Source organism: Oryza glaberrima, chromosome 1 (assembly GCF_000147395.1).
Source record: "Oryza glaberrima chromosome 1, OglaRS2, whole genome shotgun sequence".
NCBI lineage: Eukaryota > Viridiplantae > Streptophyta > Magnoliopsida > Poales > Poaceae > Oryza > Oryza glaberrima.
In genome coordinates this window covers 19,557,292-19,574,497 of record NC_068326.1, presented here as the reverse complement: position 1 = coordinate 19,574,497, position 17,206 = coordinate 19,557,292, and the positions used below count along the sequence as shown (strand labels likewise).

The window sequence follows — 17,206 nt, the reverse complement described above, 5'->3', positions numbered from 1 at the left end:
TTTTCGATTTGATTAAATTACTTATTATATATTCATAATATTGCGAGTTGTTTATTTTATTATCATTTTTAGTCAATTCCATTATTTGTGCTGATTAAATTTAATTTATAGATATACTCACGCTTTGACCTCCATAATGATGACAAAGTTACTTCCTTTTTGTTTTAAGTTACTTTTATTGAAATTACTTTTAATCTTTATTGAAATTACTTTTATATGTCTAAGAAGTAGTTTAGTGGTACTAATCTTCATTGAAATTACTTTTATATGTCTAAGAAGTAGTTTAGTGAAATTTAAAAGTAATTTAGATATACTATAAAAGTAATTTGCAATTTTTCATCAAAATATAATCATGTGAGATCTTGTTATAAAGATTTAATTCTTACGAACACAACCGTGTAATCGGATCGTAAATCGGATGAGTAGTTTAAGAGAATTTTTTTTAAAACATAAATGCTTAATGAGAAAAGATATCTAGATAGGTCTCTCATTAGCATAAAACGAGAGGCCTCTGGAATTAGATTTTACCGAAGGAAATCCCAGCGAATCCAATTCCCGAATCCCAACTCGTCCACTGGGTCCATTCATATGACCAAATTACCCTCGAAAAAAAATCCATGGAACACCATCTATCGCACCGCCAAATCCAGGGGCATTCTTGTAAAAACCCTTGAAACGGCGTGCCCCTGCAAGTCGCAACACGACAAATTCCTCTCTCTACGCACTACCGCCGCGACTCCGTTCTCCATTCGCGAATCCACCGGAAGCGAGCCCCCGATTTCTCGACTTCTTCGGCGACCAACCGGGGTCCAGAATCCTAACCCTAACCCTAGCGAGGAAGAAGGCGGCGGCGGCGGCCGGAGGGGGGAGATGGTGTACTACGCGCTGTACTGGTGGGCGGACCTGGACAACCTCACCAACCTGCAGCCCCGTTACGGCTGCGACGATCCGACCTACCCCTACTACTTCAAGGTCCGGTGCTCGCGTCCTCCTTCCTCCTCAGCTCGATCGCTCCTCCCTTTGATCTCTCGATTTGGGTGGTGCTGACGGTGGTGACGCCTCTGTTGTTGTTGTTGTGGATCGCAGCTGCGGTGCGAGAACTGCGGGGAGGTCAGCGCCAAGGCAACCTGTGTCTCCCTCGGCGAGGTCGTCGACCTGCCCAACGGCCGCAGCACCGCTAACCTTGTCCAGAAGGTATTCTGTCATAGCACGCCTCCTCTCGTACCGTGGCCCTGAATCTGTGTGTGGGGAGCAAATTTCATAACCTTTTGTTCTAGTGGCTGATGATATATGGGGCTGTTTGTTTGTTCGGCTTACTATATTGAGCGGCTTGTTAGTGTGTTGCTTATTGTGTTTTAGGAACTAGTATCGTTTGAGGCCTTGAGGGGAAAATTATGGGATGGCTTGGTTGCAATGGTTGACTTGTATAGTATGGGGATTGGACTAGGGAGTGGAGGGTCATATACTCGTATCTAAAGTTTTTATCTTTTAGGATTCATTTTGGATGGCCAGGAATCCTGTTATTTGTGTGAACTTGGAGACCTTGTAAGTTGTAACTCAATGCCTACTATGGGCTGGCAACACTGCCCTTTTTGTCGAGAATTCAGGTGGCATCAATGAGATATTGTAAAACCAGAAAAATCTCAATTTTAGTACTTGCTATCCCTGGAATGCTTTGGGGAACATTTTATTATTCTTTAACAACCCTTGTTGTCTTTGTTCTATTGTCATGTTGATGAGAAAGTAGGCAAGTTGCCTTATAATGGTTTTGATTCCATGATGTAGATAGCACGTAGATGTTTTGCTTGAGATAATGTTTAAATGTTCTTGTGTATCTATAAATCACAGCACCTAACTTTACTATTAATAAGAAAATTTTATCTGTACACTGCTGAGAAGTTTCACATTTTTACAAAATTTCCAAGTCCAGAAGTAAAAATTTCCTGTAGGAACTGGCAGCATGAAAAAGAAAATCATTTTGGCATGTTTCGAAAAGAACTTCCTGTATTACCTACTCGTTTAACATGCCTCATCGTGTTTATTGCCTAAGACTCTATCAATCCCTAAGTTGGAGTAATTCATGTTATATGTTGGGTGGTTTCTAGTCTTTTTGTCATTGATTTCAATAACAGAAATTAGATTTTCCTGTTGGTAAGAAGTTCTGTCTCAACATGACATTTTAACTCTTGTATGTGCATTGCGTTGGTTGGCTAAGACTGTTGTTCCTGTCATTTGTCATGTAACTCTGTGCGGTTGCAATGATTGGCCCGGAACCTTGTGTGTCCTATGCCTGTTTGAAAAAAAAGGTTTTCTCATCAACACAATATCTTTGTTTATTCCATGAAAACTCTAGACTATTAGAATGAGAAGTCCATAACAGAGGGAACCTATGCTTGATCAACGGAAGTTAGTTTCATAATTCTGTGGTGTTCATCTTTGTTGGTTGATGGGGTTGTTACCAAACCATTTTGAAATGCATTATGGTGCAAATAATTCAACCACATTGATCATATTCCATCTATGCGGATATATTTTTCTGCGATCCTTCAGCAAATCTGTTTCAGCCCCCCCTCCCCCTCTTCTTTTGATTTCCTCTCACATTGCTGAATAGTGAATATACATTGTCACAGTTGTTTCACATAAAACCTCTAATTTGTAAGTCTGCAAGGACGTCAAACTTTGCCAAATGTAGATAGTCCCTATTTGTTATTCAGTGATCAAATGTAAAAAAAAAAAGAGAGTAGATATAGGACTCTTTTATCGGCTACGTTATTCATGCACCTTGATTAGAGCATTACGGCATTACCGTGTCTACACATATCAATGTGTGGCAGACCTCATAATTCCATTGCACATTTCTTATTAGAAGTGATTTTTTTCATACCTTCAGGGTATCATAAGATCCATAGTTTCTGTTTCGAAACATTACTGACTTTGTAGCAACGCATTAAATGTTTTCTTAACAAACCTATTTCTGTACCTGATGCAAGATTGTGTTGCCGAATTTGTCTTAAAGGTTATATATATATATTTAGTTTGGAGGTGTAAAGGAGCCAACCAACTAAGTTATTTTATTAAATATATACATTTAAACTTTGTTTAGTTGTCAATTTGTCATATTCTTCTGTACCTTATATATATGTGTTTTACTTCTTCCCTCATTGTAAGCTTTGTAGAAGTGATGGACTTGTTATGATAATTCCTTGGCAGCGAGTACTACTCACTATTTGATGTTCCGTTGTCAATTTATCATGGTTCTGCTGTACCTTGTATACATACTCATTATATATTTTGCCTTTTCTCTCAGTGCAAGCTTTGTGGGAGGGATGCATCGATTGTGATGATTCCTGGGCAGGGGACACCACTGACAATTGAGCAAACCCAAAAAGGAGATAGGACTTGTTTGATGGTCTTTGACTGCAGAGGCTGTGAACCTATTGATTTTGCTTTTGGTAATGGCTGGAAGGCTGAATCTGTAAGTTGTTGGTCTTATATCACAGCAAGAGTCATGTGCTTTAATTTTCTGTTTGCTACTAAACTTTTGATTTGAGCCCAGGATTTTGTTTGTTAGCTGCTTACATATACCGAGCCAATCTTTTAAGTTTAGTAGTACTAACATATACTCCCTCCTTTTCATATTATAAGTCACTTTGACTCCTTTTCTAGTCAAACTTCTTTAAGTTTGACCAAGTTTATAGAAAAAATTAGCAATATCTACAACACCAAATTTGTTTTATTAAATATAGCATTGAATATATTTTCATAATATGTTTGTTTTGTGTCGAAAATGTTTTTACATTTTTCTTAAACTTGGTCAAACTTATAAAAGTTTGTCTATGAACAAAGCCAAAATGACTTATAATATGAAATGGAGGGAGTAATTACTTCATATGCCATAAATGAACCATTTGTTACTTTTTTCTTTTACTACGCTTCTGTATCCTGTGAAGAAAAAAAAGCATTAAGAACAACTCAAACATTGTTTGATTCTGTATATTTTCCCATTTTAATTTATCATTTACTCCTATGTTAATTATTGTTCTGCTTGTATAATTCTTTAGCATATTCCGAAGTTAACGTATTCATAGAATGTTTCTTACAATGGGCAACATGATTTGTAGGAGCAATTTTCATGTATTTTTTGGTGCGACATAAATTTATGCTTTCTTCATCTGTACACTCTTAAGAAATTGAGAGGATAATCTATGGCTGGCTCCTGATAAGTGCTGGATCATATGTTCCTTTAAGATATTTAAGAGAGCATAGAACTATTAACTGGCATAAAAAATACAGTGTTTTGACAATGTTGTCTGTACCTCAAATCTCAAACCCTGTCTGGTTATTTCGATTTATGGTGTGCTTATATCCTACATTCTCTTTTTAAGCTGGAAGGGACTTCATTTGACATTGACTGCTCTGAAGGCGAGTTTGCTGATTATGATGAGAAGGGAGAGTGCCCTGTAGGTTTGGGCAAGCTGCGCTCAGAATTCAGAGTGGTAAGCAAAGCACCTATCTTTCAATAGCAAACATGATGTAGTCAATAGTGAAGATGATTGTTGGAATTGCGCCCTTCAATTGTTGATATCTTTGTGCATGATTACAGGTGAAGAAGCAGGAGAGTCGTGGGAAGACTAAATATGTCTAGATCCAGTGGCGTCTGAGGTATTCAATCATTCGAACTGGAAATGTATAAAGCGTGTTATGAAATGAGACCTTTGAATGTCGTATGTGTGAACTAAGCTCGTGAACATCCTTTTGTTGATGCTGTGGGGATGCCATGGATTTGGTTTATCTTCCAGTGATATATGGCAACATGTTATTAGGAACCGAACCATCCATTATTCTGCCTATCAGTGGCATTAACCTGGATCATTTTGTCAAGTCTTGCACAAATCCTATATTGCATGTTTTGGTTCTGCGCGGACCATATCAAATTGTGTCAGTACCTTTTATCTGGTAGACTAAGGGGGTGTTTAAATCCGGGTGTAAAGTTTTGGCGTCACATCGGGTATTATATAGGGTGTTGTATGGGGTGTTGGGACACTAATAAAAAACTAATTATAAAATCCGTGAATAAACAGCGAGATAAATTTATTAATTCTAATTAATCTGTCATTAGCGTCGCAGGGGAAGCGAAGTCCCGCGTCGAAGAACGCTGCGAAAACGATGGTCTGGTTGTCTCATGGATGGGGACCACCGCTTCGCCAGCTGTGAAACCCTGCCCGGCGGCCACAGCCCCGGTGGCAACAAGCTTCGCCAGATCCGCCTCTTTGAAGATAGATACTCCGAGGGAGCTTATGAACTCGTCGTTTATCCGACCCGGATCAGGACCAGATGTCGAAGCCGGGGCGGGTTTGCGACGAGCCATAGCGTCGAAAGGCAATGGAGCGGCGAAGCCAGAACGGGAGAGGGAAATGAAAATGACGGTGGGGGTAAAAGCAAAAGCGACCCGCGGCGGGGGTTATATAACCTGACGAAGTGACGGTTCGCCTACCACCCAATCCCAACCCACCACGTGTTGTCAGAGGTATACGAAACGGTAAATTCCCGTTGAAATGGGTCGTACAGTGCAAGGCCGAATATATCTACGCCCACGGCCCAACACTGTTAAAAAAATTGTCTCATATAGGCGAATGACGAAAGGGTAAATTACAAAGTGTTAACTTATGTAGGTGAAAAGTAGGTTTCGGCACGAACATCGGCCGAAAGGGGATGCCTCATGGCATACCATACATCTTGCACGGTCTCAGTCGAAGCTCCTTACTCACCCTTACCCGTGAGGGGCTTACTGGAGGTATGTCAGAGAGGCTTGCTGGAGGTATGTCACGATGGTCTTTGGCCAACCTGCCAAAACTATCAAGCATCGACTAAGTCCCTAACGGACACCAATGGCGAAGTACTTGGGCGAAGTGAAATGACGAAGACCAAAGGGGTTCCGCCATCATGACTGGACAAAGCCATGGAATAAAGACTGAAGGGTTCACCTCCAGGCTTGTTGATCAACCGAAGATCCACCACGAACAAAGGCCGTAGGGCGGAGCACAAGGTCATCGCCCGAAGTAGCAAATGCCTTCGGCCAAAGGCTTAGGTGGCCCTGTGGCCCATAGAGGCCCTTCGCTAACCAAATGGGCCAGCCCAAGGGGGCCGTCTCAAGGCCCACTAATACAAAAGACACCGTATACCCATTGTAATGTCCCTATCATAAGTGTAACCATGTAAATTCCCTGTATTAACCAAACCTTAGAGGATATGAGCCTGTACTAGGATTATAAATAGCCCTCTAGGATCATGTAATGGGGGATTCAAAAAATTTCATCAATTAATACATTGTTTTATTATTCCAACCATTCATTGAGTTTACCACGTCCTTCGACGTGAAGCAGTTGTCATTCGACAACAAATAGGTTTAATGTTATGGCCCTTTTTAGTTCGTGAGACAACAAGTTTTGGTGGGTCACATCGGATATACGGACACACATTTGGAGTATTAAACGTAGTCTAATAACCAAACAAATTACAGATTTCGCCTGTAAACTGTGAGATGAATTTATTAAGCCTAATTAATCCGTCATTAGTAAATGTTTACTGTAGTACCACATTGTCAAATCATGACGTAATTAGACTTAAAAAATTCATCTCGCAATTTACACGTAATCAGTGTAATTAGTTTTTTTTCTATATTTAATACTCTATATATGTGTTCAAACATTCGATGTTACGTGCTGGAAAGTTTGTGGTATAGTATTGATCTTGCTCTCAAAGGCGAGCTAGATAGCGAGTAGTTGAGGCGACCGCGGCGTCTGCAATACGGCAGAGGTGCGGCCGGGAGGATGAGACGACGAGTTTCATGATCTATTGGGCGAGGGTGACGGCCAACTACCACTGCACATGGAGTATATATGGGGCCTGGATGAAATCAGGAATTAATATGGTAATAAACATGGGTATCAATGGCCAGTGATAAGCGTTATGCATGATATGGTAATTTGCCTTAGGAGCAAGGAAGATGCCAATAAGTAGGGATGAAACTGGTACAAATACTTTCGGAAATGCTGGCTACTGGACGACCGGCGGGGTTGGAGCCGATCGGGCGCTCCCCTGTGCGCCCCGCCTCCCACGCGCTGGCACTACACGTTCTCTGCCCCCACCTGCCATGTGTCTCCACCACATACTCCATTGCAATAAATTACCCACATATTTTGGAAATCATCTATTAAGGTATTCTTTGTTCCACAAAAAAATATTTCACCTAGTGTACTTACAATGTTTCACTATGTATGGATCCAATGTTGTAGTGAACGAAACATTCTTTTGCAACAAATCACCCATATATTTTGGAAACCCTCTATTAAGGGAATTCGCTTTATTTTTTGTTCCACCAACAATGTTTCACCTAGTGTACTCACAATGTTTCACTATGTATAGATCTAATGTTATAGTGAACGAAACATGCTTTTGCAACAAATCACCCACATATTTTAGAAACCCTCCATTAAGGTAATTCGTTTCATTTTTTTGTTCCACCAAAAAATGTTTCACCTAGTGTACTCACAATGTTTCACTATGTATAGATCTAATGTTGCAGTGAACTGAAACATTCTTTCGCTATTTGCTGAAACATTGTTTTTATATAAGGTGAAACAACACCCGATTTAAACGATTGAAACATTTTCGATCTACTTAGTGAAACAATTCCGATATACTTGGTGAAACATCGTGCAACATTTTAAAAAAAAATTCAATAATAAGCTAAATTTTTTTTCGTCGGAATATATCCACGTGTGGTCTTGTTTTGAAGATTTAATTGCAACGAATTTAATGGTGCAATCAGATCATGATTTGGATAAATAATTTAAGAGAAAAATTAGTTTAAAATTATTTAAGAGAAAAATTAGATTAAAGTAGTTTTCCACATATGCGTGGCGCTGACGTCATGCTGACATCAACGCTCGATTTTTGGAGATTTGGATTGGGCGACCGATCCCTAGTCCCCTCCAAATACCTTACCTTTGTTTGGATGTTTTTTCAAATCAAATAGGTTCGGTCGGATAGTTCTGGATATTTTTGGATTCAGAAAAAGAATTCGGATTTCTTTTCTCGAAAACAGAAATGAATGCAATAAGGACACTATTCGTCGGAATCGGAAAATGGTCGGATACTATCTGGGATTTTTTTCCGATATATGCAAACATGATTAGTTTTTAGAAAAATACGTTGTAACTTTTCACACGGAGTTAGATGAAGACAAACTTTACATCAAAATTATAGAGCTCGATGAGATCTACAACTTTGTTGCTGATAATTTTATTATTTGAAATCATTTAAGTGTCTAAATATTCATTATAAAATACCATAGCTGTTTTTACAAAATCTTGGATCTACAATTCAAACGACATCCGATGGAGACGTGCTCCATATCAAAGTTGTAGAGCTCAATGGGATCTACAACTTTGTAGTTTATGATATTTGTGTTTGAAAACATTTAAAGTGTAAAGCAAACATTACAAATTTTAAAGATGTGAAATGAAATAAATAACATCTTCAATCTATACGACAAGAAGTTGATAAATGCTATGGTAAGTAAGCAATACAAGAAATAGGAGGTCTTGATACTAGAAAGTGGATAATCTTATTTACATGCGGATCTCTTAGGGGAATGGCCATGAAAATTGATTTTCACATATGGTTGTGGTATCGCTTACAAAATTGATGATATGAATTTTAGAGATGTTACCTAAAATAACATGTGATATCTCTTCCTTGTCAATTTGAGGGGTTTTTTCATATCTCGGCAAATATTCGTAACCGTATTCATTCTATTTCATATTCGCTCCATATATGTATTCAATAATATTCGATTCCATTTTCGTATCCTGGTTTTTGATTCCGATTCTGATTCTGAAAAAAAATGACAACGAATATGATAAAAGCAAGTTTCTGTCCATTTCTGATCTGTTTTCATCCCTACCAATAAGCAGAGACCACCTGTAGGGCCTTATCTTTTCGCTTATGCTTATGCTTATCAGCGAAAATTTGAATTTTCGACCTTAAATTTGGAGTTGATTTTGGGGTTTTTTCATTGAAGTTTATTTTCCAGCATTTGCTTTTAGATCGCTAAGAATACGTATATGAAAGTTTTATTCACAAATTATTTTTCGTTTACAAATACGCCGTTTCGCTTATTCGGTCATGTAGTATAGTAGCACGAGTCATCAATAAATATTCCCTTTGCTTGTGCTAGTGAAGCCAAAAGTTAAGAACATCACTGGCATTTATCTCTTAGTTTGTACTTAACTGCTAAACTCTTTTATTTGTTTATATTTATATATCATTTGCAAATAATCACCTACACAAATACTCCAAGGACGTTCCTGGTAAACCCTGTTGGGATCAATGAAAATGAAATACTTCGAGAAAAAGTGTTACATTATATTGATACAAAAAATAAAAAAAAACAATTTATATACTCAACTTTGAGTTTTTTTTAAGAAACTGTCACACCCCAATCTGGCACCGCCGTACAACGGCACCTGACGGGAGCATGTCGTAGGAAAAACGGCGCGAACCGCTTACTACGAAACCGCGATCTCAGTACCAGTCACAGGACATAGCGCTGGTACCCACGGTGACAAATTTGAATCATTGCAATCCTTAAAATAAATAGAGGACTTATTTACCTTAACATAGGTTGCGGCTCAGGACAGCCCGAGAACGCAACCGACGACGCAGACAAGGAAACACCAACAACAGCAGCAACAACGGAACCAATGGTCTACCACCCAACACCACAGGTGACGGCTGGGAACCAGGACGAAACCCTAATTTTCACTTCACTTCATCTTCACTTCCAGGCAGAGGAACTATATATATTTATATAGAGCAAGGGTGAGTACTTTCGTACTCAGCAAGTCACGGGATTTTAGGTGTTTAATGCAAGCTTGGAAGAGAGGCAAGATTGTTTTGCAAATCCTTTGATTGAAATCATTTTGAAATCACTAAGTGATTTATTTCTTTTTAACTTTTAGGTCAAAAGGAGACTTGCGTCTCGATTCGACTTAAGAGATGCTTTTCAACAAACTCAATTGGTAATGTACCGACTTCCGGGGTCAGATCATTACTTTTCGGCTCCCAGAGCCATTTCACTTGATTAATCGGCTCCCAGAGTCTTTTTCATTTTTCGGATTCCCAGAGTCCAGCTGCCCAGCATGACAGCAATCCGCTTCTACTCGGAAAGCCTAGTCTATGATGCCCGCAGACATCCCGAATCACATAGATTCGTTTCTGACCACTCAGGTCATCCATCTGGTACATAGGCTGATTCTGGTGATGATTCCCAATCGACAACAACTTTTCACAAAGCACAGGCAATCAAATCTACGCAACGGGAACCACCTCACATCTGCCCATGACCGTGGGCACGGCTGTTCGAACAGTTAGTTAACCTTTGCAGAGGGGTACACTTTACCCACAAGACACGAACTTGCTCCCATTGCCTGACCCATGTTCATGACGCACGGTGGAAAAAAGGAGATTCGCTACAAGGCCTTTCCGAAGCCAACCCAGGGATACCTCATGCCACATAGAAGGATCAAATCCTCACATAAATATAGGCCATTTTAGGCATTCACAAATCAACTCCAACCACCTCGATCGGTAAGTTAGCAAGCTTCTCGTCCTTGCCTTACCAGGAACCCGGTTTGGCTCCAACCGACCCCGCCCCAGCGTTCCCAACTATTGACATGCGAGGTTTCCCTGAACCGACTAGTTACTTAGCCAGGGTGGCCCATTCCACCTTGTGGTTGCACTTTGATTATGTTCGATGAGTTTCCCACAGGAATCGGTCCTTATATGCGAATACAGGACGGTGCCACACAGACACAGCACCCGCATCGCGAGTTTTCACAATTTATTTTATTTTCAAACACACTGACACCACATGTCGGGTTTTCAAGGTTTCTCAAACCTATTTCCCAAGTTTTCGACAATCAACGGTGTATGTGGGATATTTGGTATACGCGCTCAGAGAGCACGGATACCGAGTACCACAAGGGTGGAGCGACAAGGAATCAGGGTAGTACAACCTACAGGAATTAGTGCGACTACTGGGTAGGTCCGTCGGTTTGGCGCGCAAATCGAGGCCAAGCAAGTTAAGTGTGTGATTCTAATAATGCAAGTTACAAACAAAGTAATAATGACTTTCCAATTATAGGGGCAATTGATCAAACGGTGACTTGCCTTGCTTAAGGTCTTCACGAATCTTCGAGAAATCCACGACTGACGAAAATCCGGTAACCGCAACTATACGCAAACAATAAAAAACCTAAACAAAAGATCAAGAAAAAGATCCTAATTAGGCTAATTAATAGTGCCATTATATAGATCTCAGCTTTACGGAATTATTGGAAGTGGAACGGAGTCAATCGGAGTTATGGATAGAGAGATATGGATTTTCTAAGGTTGATTGGATTTTCTAATCAAAGGAAAAATGATTTAATAATTTATTAAACCCTTTTTAGAAAAGAGATTGAAGGAGGGACGGATTTCAGACTTTCTCGCGTGCTTGGACGCGGTCCGAGAGGATTTGCGCGGCTTGGCCGAGCTATTGGGCCGGGCACAGGTGCGAGGAGGCGGTCCATTAGGGCGCGCGGAGGGGGAAGGGGATGTGGTCCGGTGGACCGAGTGCACCGTGAGAGGTCCCAGGTGGGGCCCGCTTGTCGGTGGCGCGGTTCACGGAGGAGAGGATGCACGCGAGATGCGGCGCTAGGGTTTGGTGGGCGCGGCTCACAAGCGGAGCGCCGGGTGGACGGGCAGGCGGCGGGCCGACGCGCAGCCGCACAGCTCGTCGTGGACCGCGCGCACGGGGGAAAGGGACGGAAGGGGAGGCTGACTGGGCTGCCTTGACTCGGTCTTGCCAAGGTGGCGCCAACGTGGCGCCTACGTGGCAGCCACGTGGGCCGAGCGAGAGGAGGAAGAAGCACAGGAGCTCCAACCAACGGCGGCCGACGACGGTGCTTCACTGGAGAATGGCACGTTGATTCAATCATGGGGGAGTACACCGGAGCGAAGATTGACGCGAGAGGAGGCGAGCCAACGGCTCGGATTCCCCGGAAGAACCCCGACGGCGGCGGATTTCGACGGCAGCCACCGGCGGCGAGCAAAAGGGGAAAACACGGCGAGACGACGAGGGTTCGATTCAAAGGGGTGGGAGTATCTATGGGGGTCGGGGAATCCGTTTCCGGTGCTAGATGGGGAGGAGAGGCACCGAGGAAGGCCAGCGACGAGCGGTGACCTCTGGAAGCGGGCGGCAATGGCGGCGATGCCGTGCCGGGCGGCGGCGGGCATTGGGGCGGCGTCTATGCGCGTTCGGGACGGCTACCGAGCTACTGTGCGAGCTAAAGGAGGCGAGGGAGATCGAGGTAGGGGAACGGAAGGGGGCACTACCAAGCCGGGACGGCGCAGTGATGGGCGGCGGTGGTGCGGGGGGAGCTCCCCCGGAGCGGCCGGGGAAGGGTAGGAAGAGGGTGCCCGGAGTCCCGCGTCACTCGTCGTTGCACGTACCGGCCTCCCCGGTGCTTGGCGGCGGACGGCGACAGCGAGAGCAGAGGGAGGGCGACAATGGCTCGGCGGCAGAGGGAAGAGAGAAACCGAGAGAGAGAGAGATGGGGAGGCTCGGCCTGGGCTTTATAGATGGAGAAGAGGCGGTTTGGGAGGGGGAACCGACATAGGGCGGTCAAGGGTGCAAGGACCGCGAGCTGGCGGTCACGGGCGCAAGCGACCTGACGGTGGCAGAGGAGATGACGCCGGCTGAGATTTGGGAAAAGGAGAAAAAGGAGGAGGAAAGGGCGGTTTGACTCTTGCTGGTTTAGGAAAAGGCGAAGGAGGGAGAGGATGCGCGAGACAGAGAGAGATGGAGCCCTGCCTCCGATTTTTTGGATGCATGCGCACGGAGGTGGGGGCGGTGAGGATGACGCCGGCGACAGGGTGGCAGCGCGTGGCGCTAGCGACGCCAGGGCCTGACGCGGTGGGCGGCCAGGCTGTCAGCCACCGCGCGGAAGCGCGCGCGCGGAGCAAAGGGCGCGGCTGGATTCAAACGGCGACGGTGGGAAATCGGCGCCGGTGGGGGAGTTCATTGGGAGAGAGAGAGAGAGAGAAACCGAGAGAGAGAGAGAGAGAGAGAGAGCGAAGGAGAGAAGAGAGAGCGAGAGCTGTCTCTCTTTCGGCTCAGGCACAACGCACGTGCACGGCACGCGCGAAGGGAGGGGAGGAAAAACGGGCTGAGAGGAGATGGGCCGGGGAGGAAGAGTCGTCCCACCGAGCCAGAGGGAGGTAAAAAAAAGACTTTTGCTGGGAGATCTGATTTGGGGAGGAAAAAGGAGTTTGGAAATGGAATTTGAATTCAAAAATGGGAATTTGGATATTTTTGGAGTCGGGCGAATATTTGGCGAGGATTCAAAGGATGCAATTGAATTTCGGAGACTTGTATCAGGATTGGAATCTTGAGGTGGGGAATTTTTGATGAGGCGATTTTTGAATTCGACGAGAGGGATCAAGGAGATTGAATCGAGATCCATGGCAAAGAACAAAAATTTTCGCGGATATGGTTTTCATTAAATTAGTTTTTAACGTCTCACGAAAAGCGGAGCGTTACAGAAACAAAGTACAAACTCAGACACTCACAACACGCGCATACTTACCCCTATGAACACCTCCGAAAGATTAGACCGGTATATCTTGAGATTGATGAAGTCACCACAGACACCTCGCTAGAATAATTAGGTGAACTATGAGCACCCATGTCAAGTACTCTAAGACTCGAATCTGTGTGGGCTGGTTCTGTCACAAGAAACCTAGCTAGTTGAGCTACGCTCTTTTGGTTGCTACTTTGAATATACATAAAAAACAGTCAGGAGATTGATGTTGTTGTTCACGGTATAATTGAGAGGGTCAAATGCAAGGCAGCACTGATTTAATCCGATATCACCGGTTGCATGCTGGGGTCGTATGGTGATCGAAATAACTTTTTCCTCGTCCGTTGTCATCACAGCTTTTGTCTGGGCCATTGATAATCCCTCCTACAAATTTGGATGATGATAAAAAAGAGACTAGGGAACGGGATCCCATAGACAGGATACTGTAGTGACTCCCCTTTCTTTCCTCCTTCATCCAGCTTAGCTTCCACCCATGAGCGAAAAGCAGCTGCACTCCCTTGCTCCTTCGTAGCTGGTCACTTCAACAACAGGAAAGGAGGGAGTGCCTTGAAGAGAGGAAGGGATAAGAGGAAAGGAGGAGCCGATTGTAGGTGGCTCATCGGCTAGGCGCGCGGTGACAACACTTGCTTCCTCTTCACGTCGTGATACCCAATACCTGGTACTTATGGGTACCGGACCCTGGTATCTGGGTATCAAAACTGATACATGTAAGTATCAGCCGTGATACCCCTAGGTATCAGGCCTGATAACTTGCATCAGCTGAGGATGACGTACCTGCAGTGAACAAGCAGTGCAACAAGCTAGCGATAACCCCTCATCCGCTTTGTCAACTTCGAGGTTGCCCTCCACTCCGAGAATGACTGCCTCCACCTTTTATCGTTGATGCCCCAATCCTCATCCCTCTCGGTCTTGCATGTTTCTTTTTATCCCTCCTCAGCCACAATGCCAACCTTGCCACCACAGCTACCTCCCCCCTTGCTGATCTCACCGATTCCAATGGCCCCATGACCTCGCCAACCTCCACATTATTGCTGATGCCCCCTGATCTAGCATATGAATGGGCAAGAGGATGGGGGATATTGTCACATTGAGGACAATGGCGATTTGTTCTCCTGATACAGGACACGGGATGGGGATATATTGTTGAAAATTTGGTCATAGTTCGGCATATTTAAATCTAGAAATATGAGGTAATAAAATATGAACATGAACATGAACATACTAATAACTAGAAAGCATCATCGACGGACATATTTAACACTATAGTTAAAAATGCTACATACCCAGAGAACGCTCCAGTGCATGATGAGGCATTGGTATTGCCTCCATTAATGTTGATGTTCTCTCCTGTGCCGCCGTTCCCTCATCCTCCAAGTGCGTCACTCACTACTTGGAAATCGGTCAAATGCAACGGATAGAAGTCGTTGCAATATGCCCAAAACCGTTGCAATAGGAGTAAATGCAATGGATTTTTGTCGTTAGGGCTCGTTGCGAAAACCTCCGTAGTAATAGGGTTTTTACCACTTGATCACTTTGCTGTTGCAAATAAAAACTTAATTTGTAACTGAATGAACCGTGGCAATTAACAGATAATGAACGGTGGGTTGGTGGTAATAGAACGTATTGCAACGTCAGAGCCATTGCCGTAGCAACTAGTCGCATCGCAGCAAAGCGTGGTAATAGGTGCTTTTATAACGCCAAAATGGCGTTGCAAAACGTGTATTACAACGTGCCTCAAACGTGGTAATAGGTCGACCTCTATTGCCATGCTCACAGTTTTGGTTGCTATAGATAGATCCCACTATTGCCACGCTACACATGTCTCGTTGCTATAGTTAGACCCTCTATTGCCACTCTAAATATTTGGTTGCTATAAGTGGGTACCTCTATTGCCACTAGAATTATTATTTGGTTGCTATAAGTGGGCACCTCTGTTGCCACTAGAATTTTTTCGGTTGCTATAGGTGGGCATCGCTATTGCCACGATTATTGTTTGGTGGCTATAGGTGGGCACTTCTATTGCCACCCAAACGTCTTGGATGCTATAGGTGAACCCCTATTTGCCACTATGATAGCGTGGTTGCTAAAGGCGGGCATCTGTATTGCATCGATAAACAAGTGGGCTAAGCCCATATAGGCTCAACAATCAAACACAATAACAACCCATATAGCACAAAGGTTATAGCCCAATTAGCATCCAACACAACCCGACAAACATCCAATACAACACAAAAATTATAACCCAGTTAACAGCCAAATCCAGCTATATTCCAAATACAATTACAGCAACCTAAATTTCACCAGTTGTCGCGTGACCAAGATCTTCGAAGTGCGCTTAGCAGCACTGCATATGCACAAGTTAAAACATGATCAGTAACTGCCGAGCTGAGCTCCTGCAATCAAAAAGTACCCGGAGAACAAAATCACAGTAGTATACCATGGTAATATCTTAAGTTTTGTATCAGGCAGCAATCTTGTTTTGATTTGCAAATCGAAACATCACCCCAAAAAAGTAACCTGAGAAGGACAAAAGTGATTACTCGGTGATGTCAGAGCAACGATCATGCACATAGCAAAAACAGCAGCCTTGGCAAAAACCTGCAGCAGTTCAGTAAAAATAGAAAGGCTTGGCAAATAGCAATTTTGGAATCACTGAATTATAGCCAATAGCAGTCATCTGATCATGCACAGGACACATGACTGGATAAGCACATATGGTTTATTTTGTGATCATGGATTATTTCATTAAAGTAATCATAAAACAACTGTTTCTAACACATGAATGGAAATTGAGTGCAACTTAAGACCAATTTTTGCACCCCATTAAGCACTACATCCAGCTCAGGACCAGTCAGGACACAATTTACCCAATTAAACTCAAATAATGACATGACACAACCAAATGATAGGAAAAAATGGAAGAATATTTGACTCATAAAACTCAAATAATGCTGGCGCCTTGTAAGATAAAAATACCATAACTCTAATCAGGTTCCATGTCACTTTTTTATCCTTTTACAGGATACTCATTTCAATTTATCTGTTTGAGATCGGCCGCAGATCAAGCATAAAAAAGTACTTACTTTGCTGGATTCAAGGGCCATTGGAGCATTTCCTAAAACAAGATATGTGCAAGTGCAACTCGATCTGTCAATTAACCTGACAAAAAGAACTGAAAAGGTTACTTGGGATATTTAAAGAACAACATAAGCAAGAAATTCAAAGCCTAATTATATCATTATATATAAGGCAGATATTGCTTTAAAACATAACAAATATGAGAACATTGCAGCTTGCAACTCTATGTAGCCAAATCACTGTAATGTGAAAGCGTATTAACTAAACTAGATGATACCCCCGTGCGTTGCAGCAGACATGGCATGACAAACTTCTCAATTTGCAATATGTGTAATAGTTGTCGGTGAAAGGTACCTGGCTACTGAAGCTAGAGAACCGTATCTGAATTCTGAAATACTTAGCATGGTTGGCGAATATTC

At 42.9% G+C, this 17,206-nt stretch overlaps 1 protein-coding gene across 1 annotated transcript; it reads left to right on the top strand.

Moving 5' to 3' along the window:
• Positions 1-724: 724 nt before the first annotated feature.
• Positions 725-4,893, top strand: LOC127760230 (uncharacterized). Its single transcript, XM_052284453.1, has 5 exons — positions 725-972; positions 1,087-1,194; positions 3,308-3,475; positions 4,386-4,496; positions 4,604-4,893. Exons 1-5 carry the CDS (start codon positions 871-873, stop codon positions 4,643-4,645), a joined length of 531 nt encoding a protein of 176 aa, XP_052140413.1. The 5' UTR covers positions 725-870; the 3' UTR covers positions 4,646-4,893.
• The last annotated feature ends 12,313 nt before the right edge of the window (positions 4,894-17,206 follow it).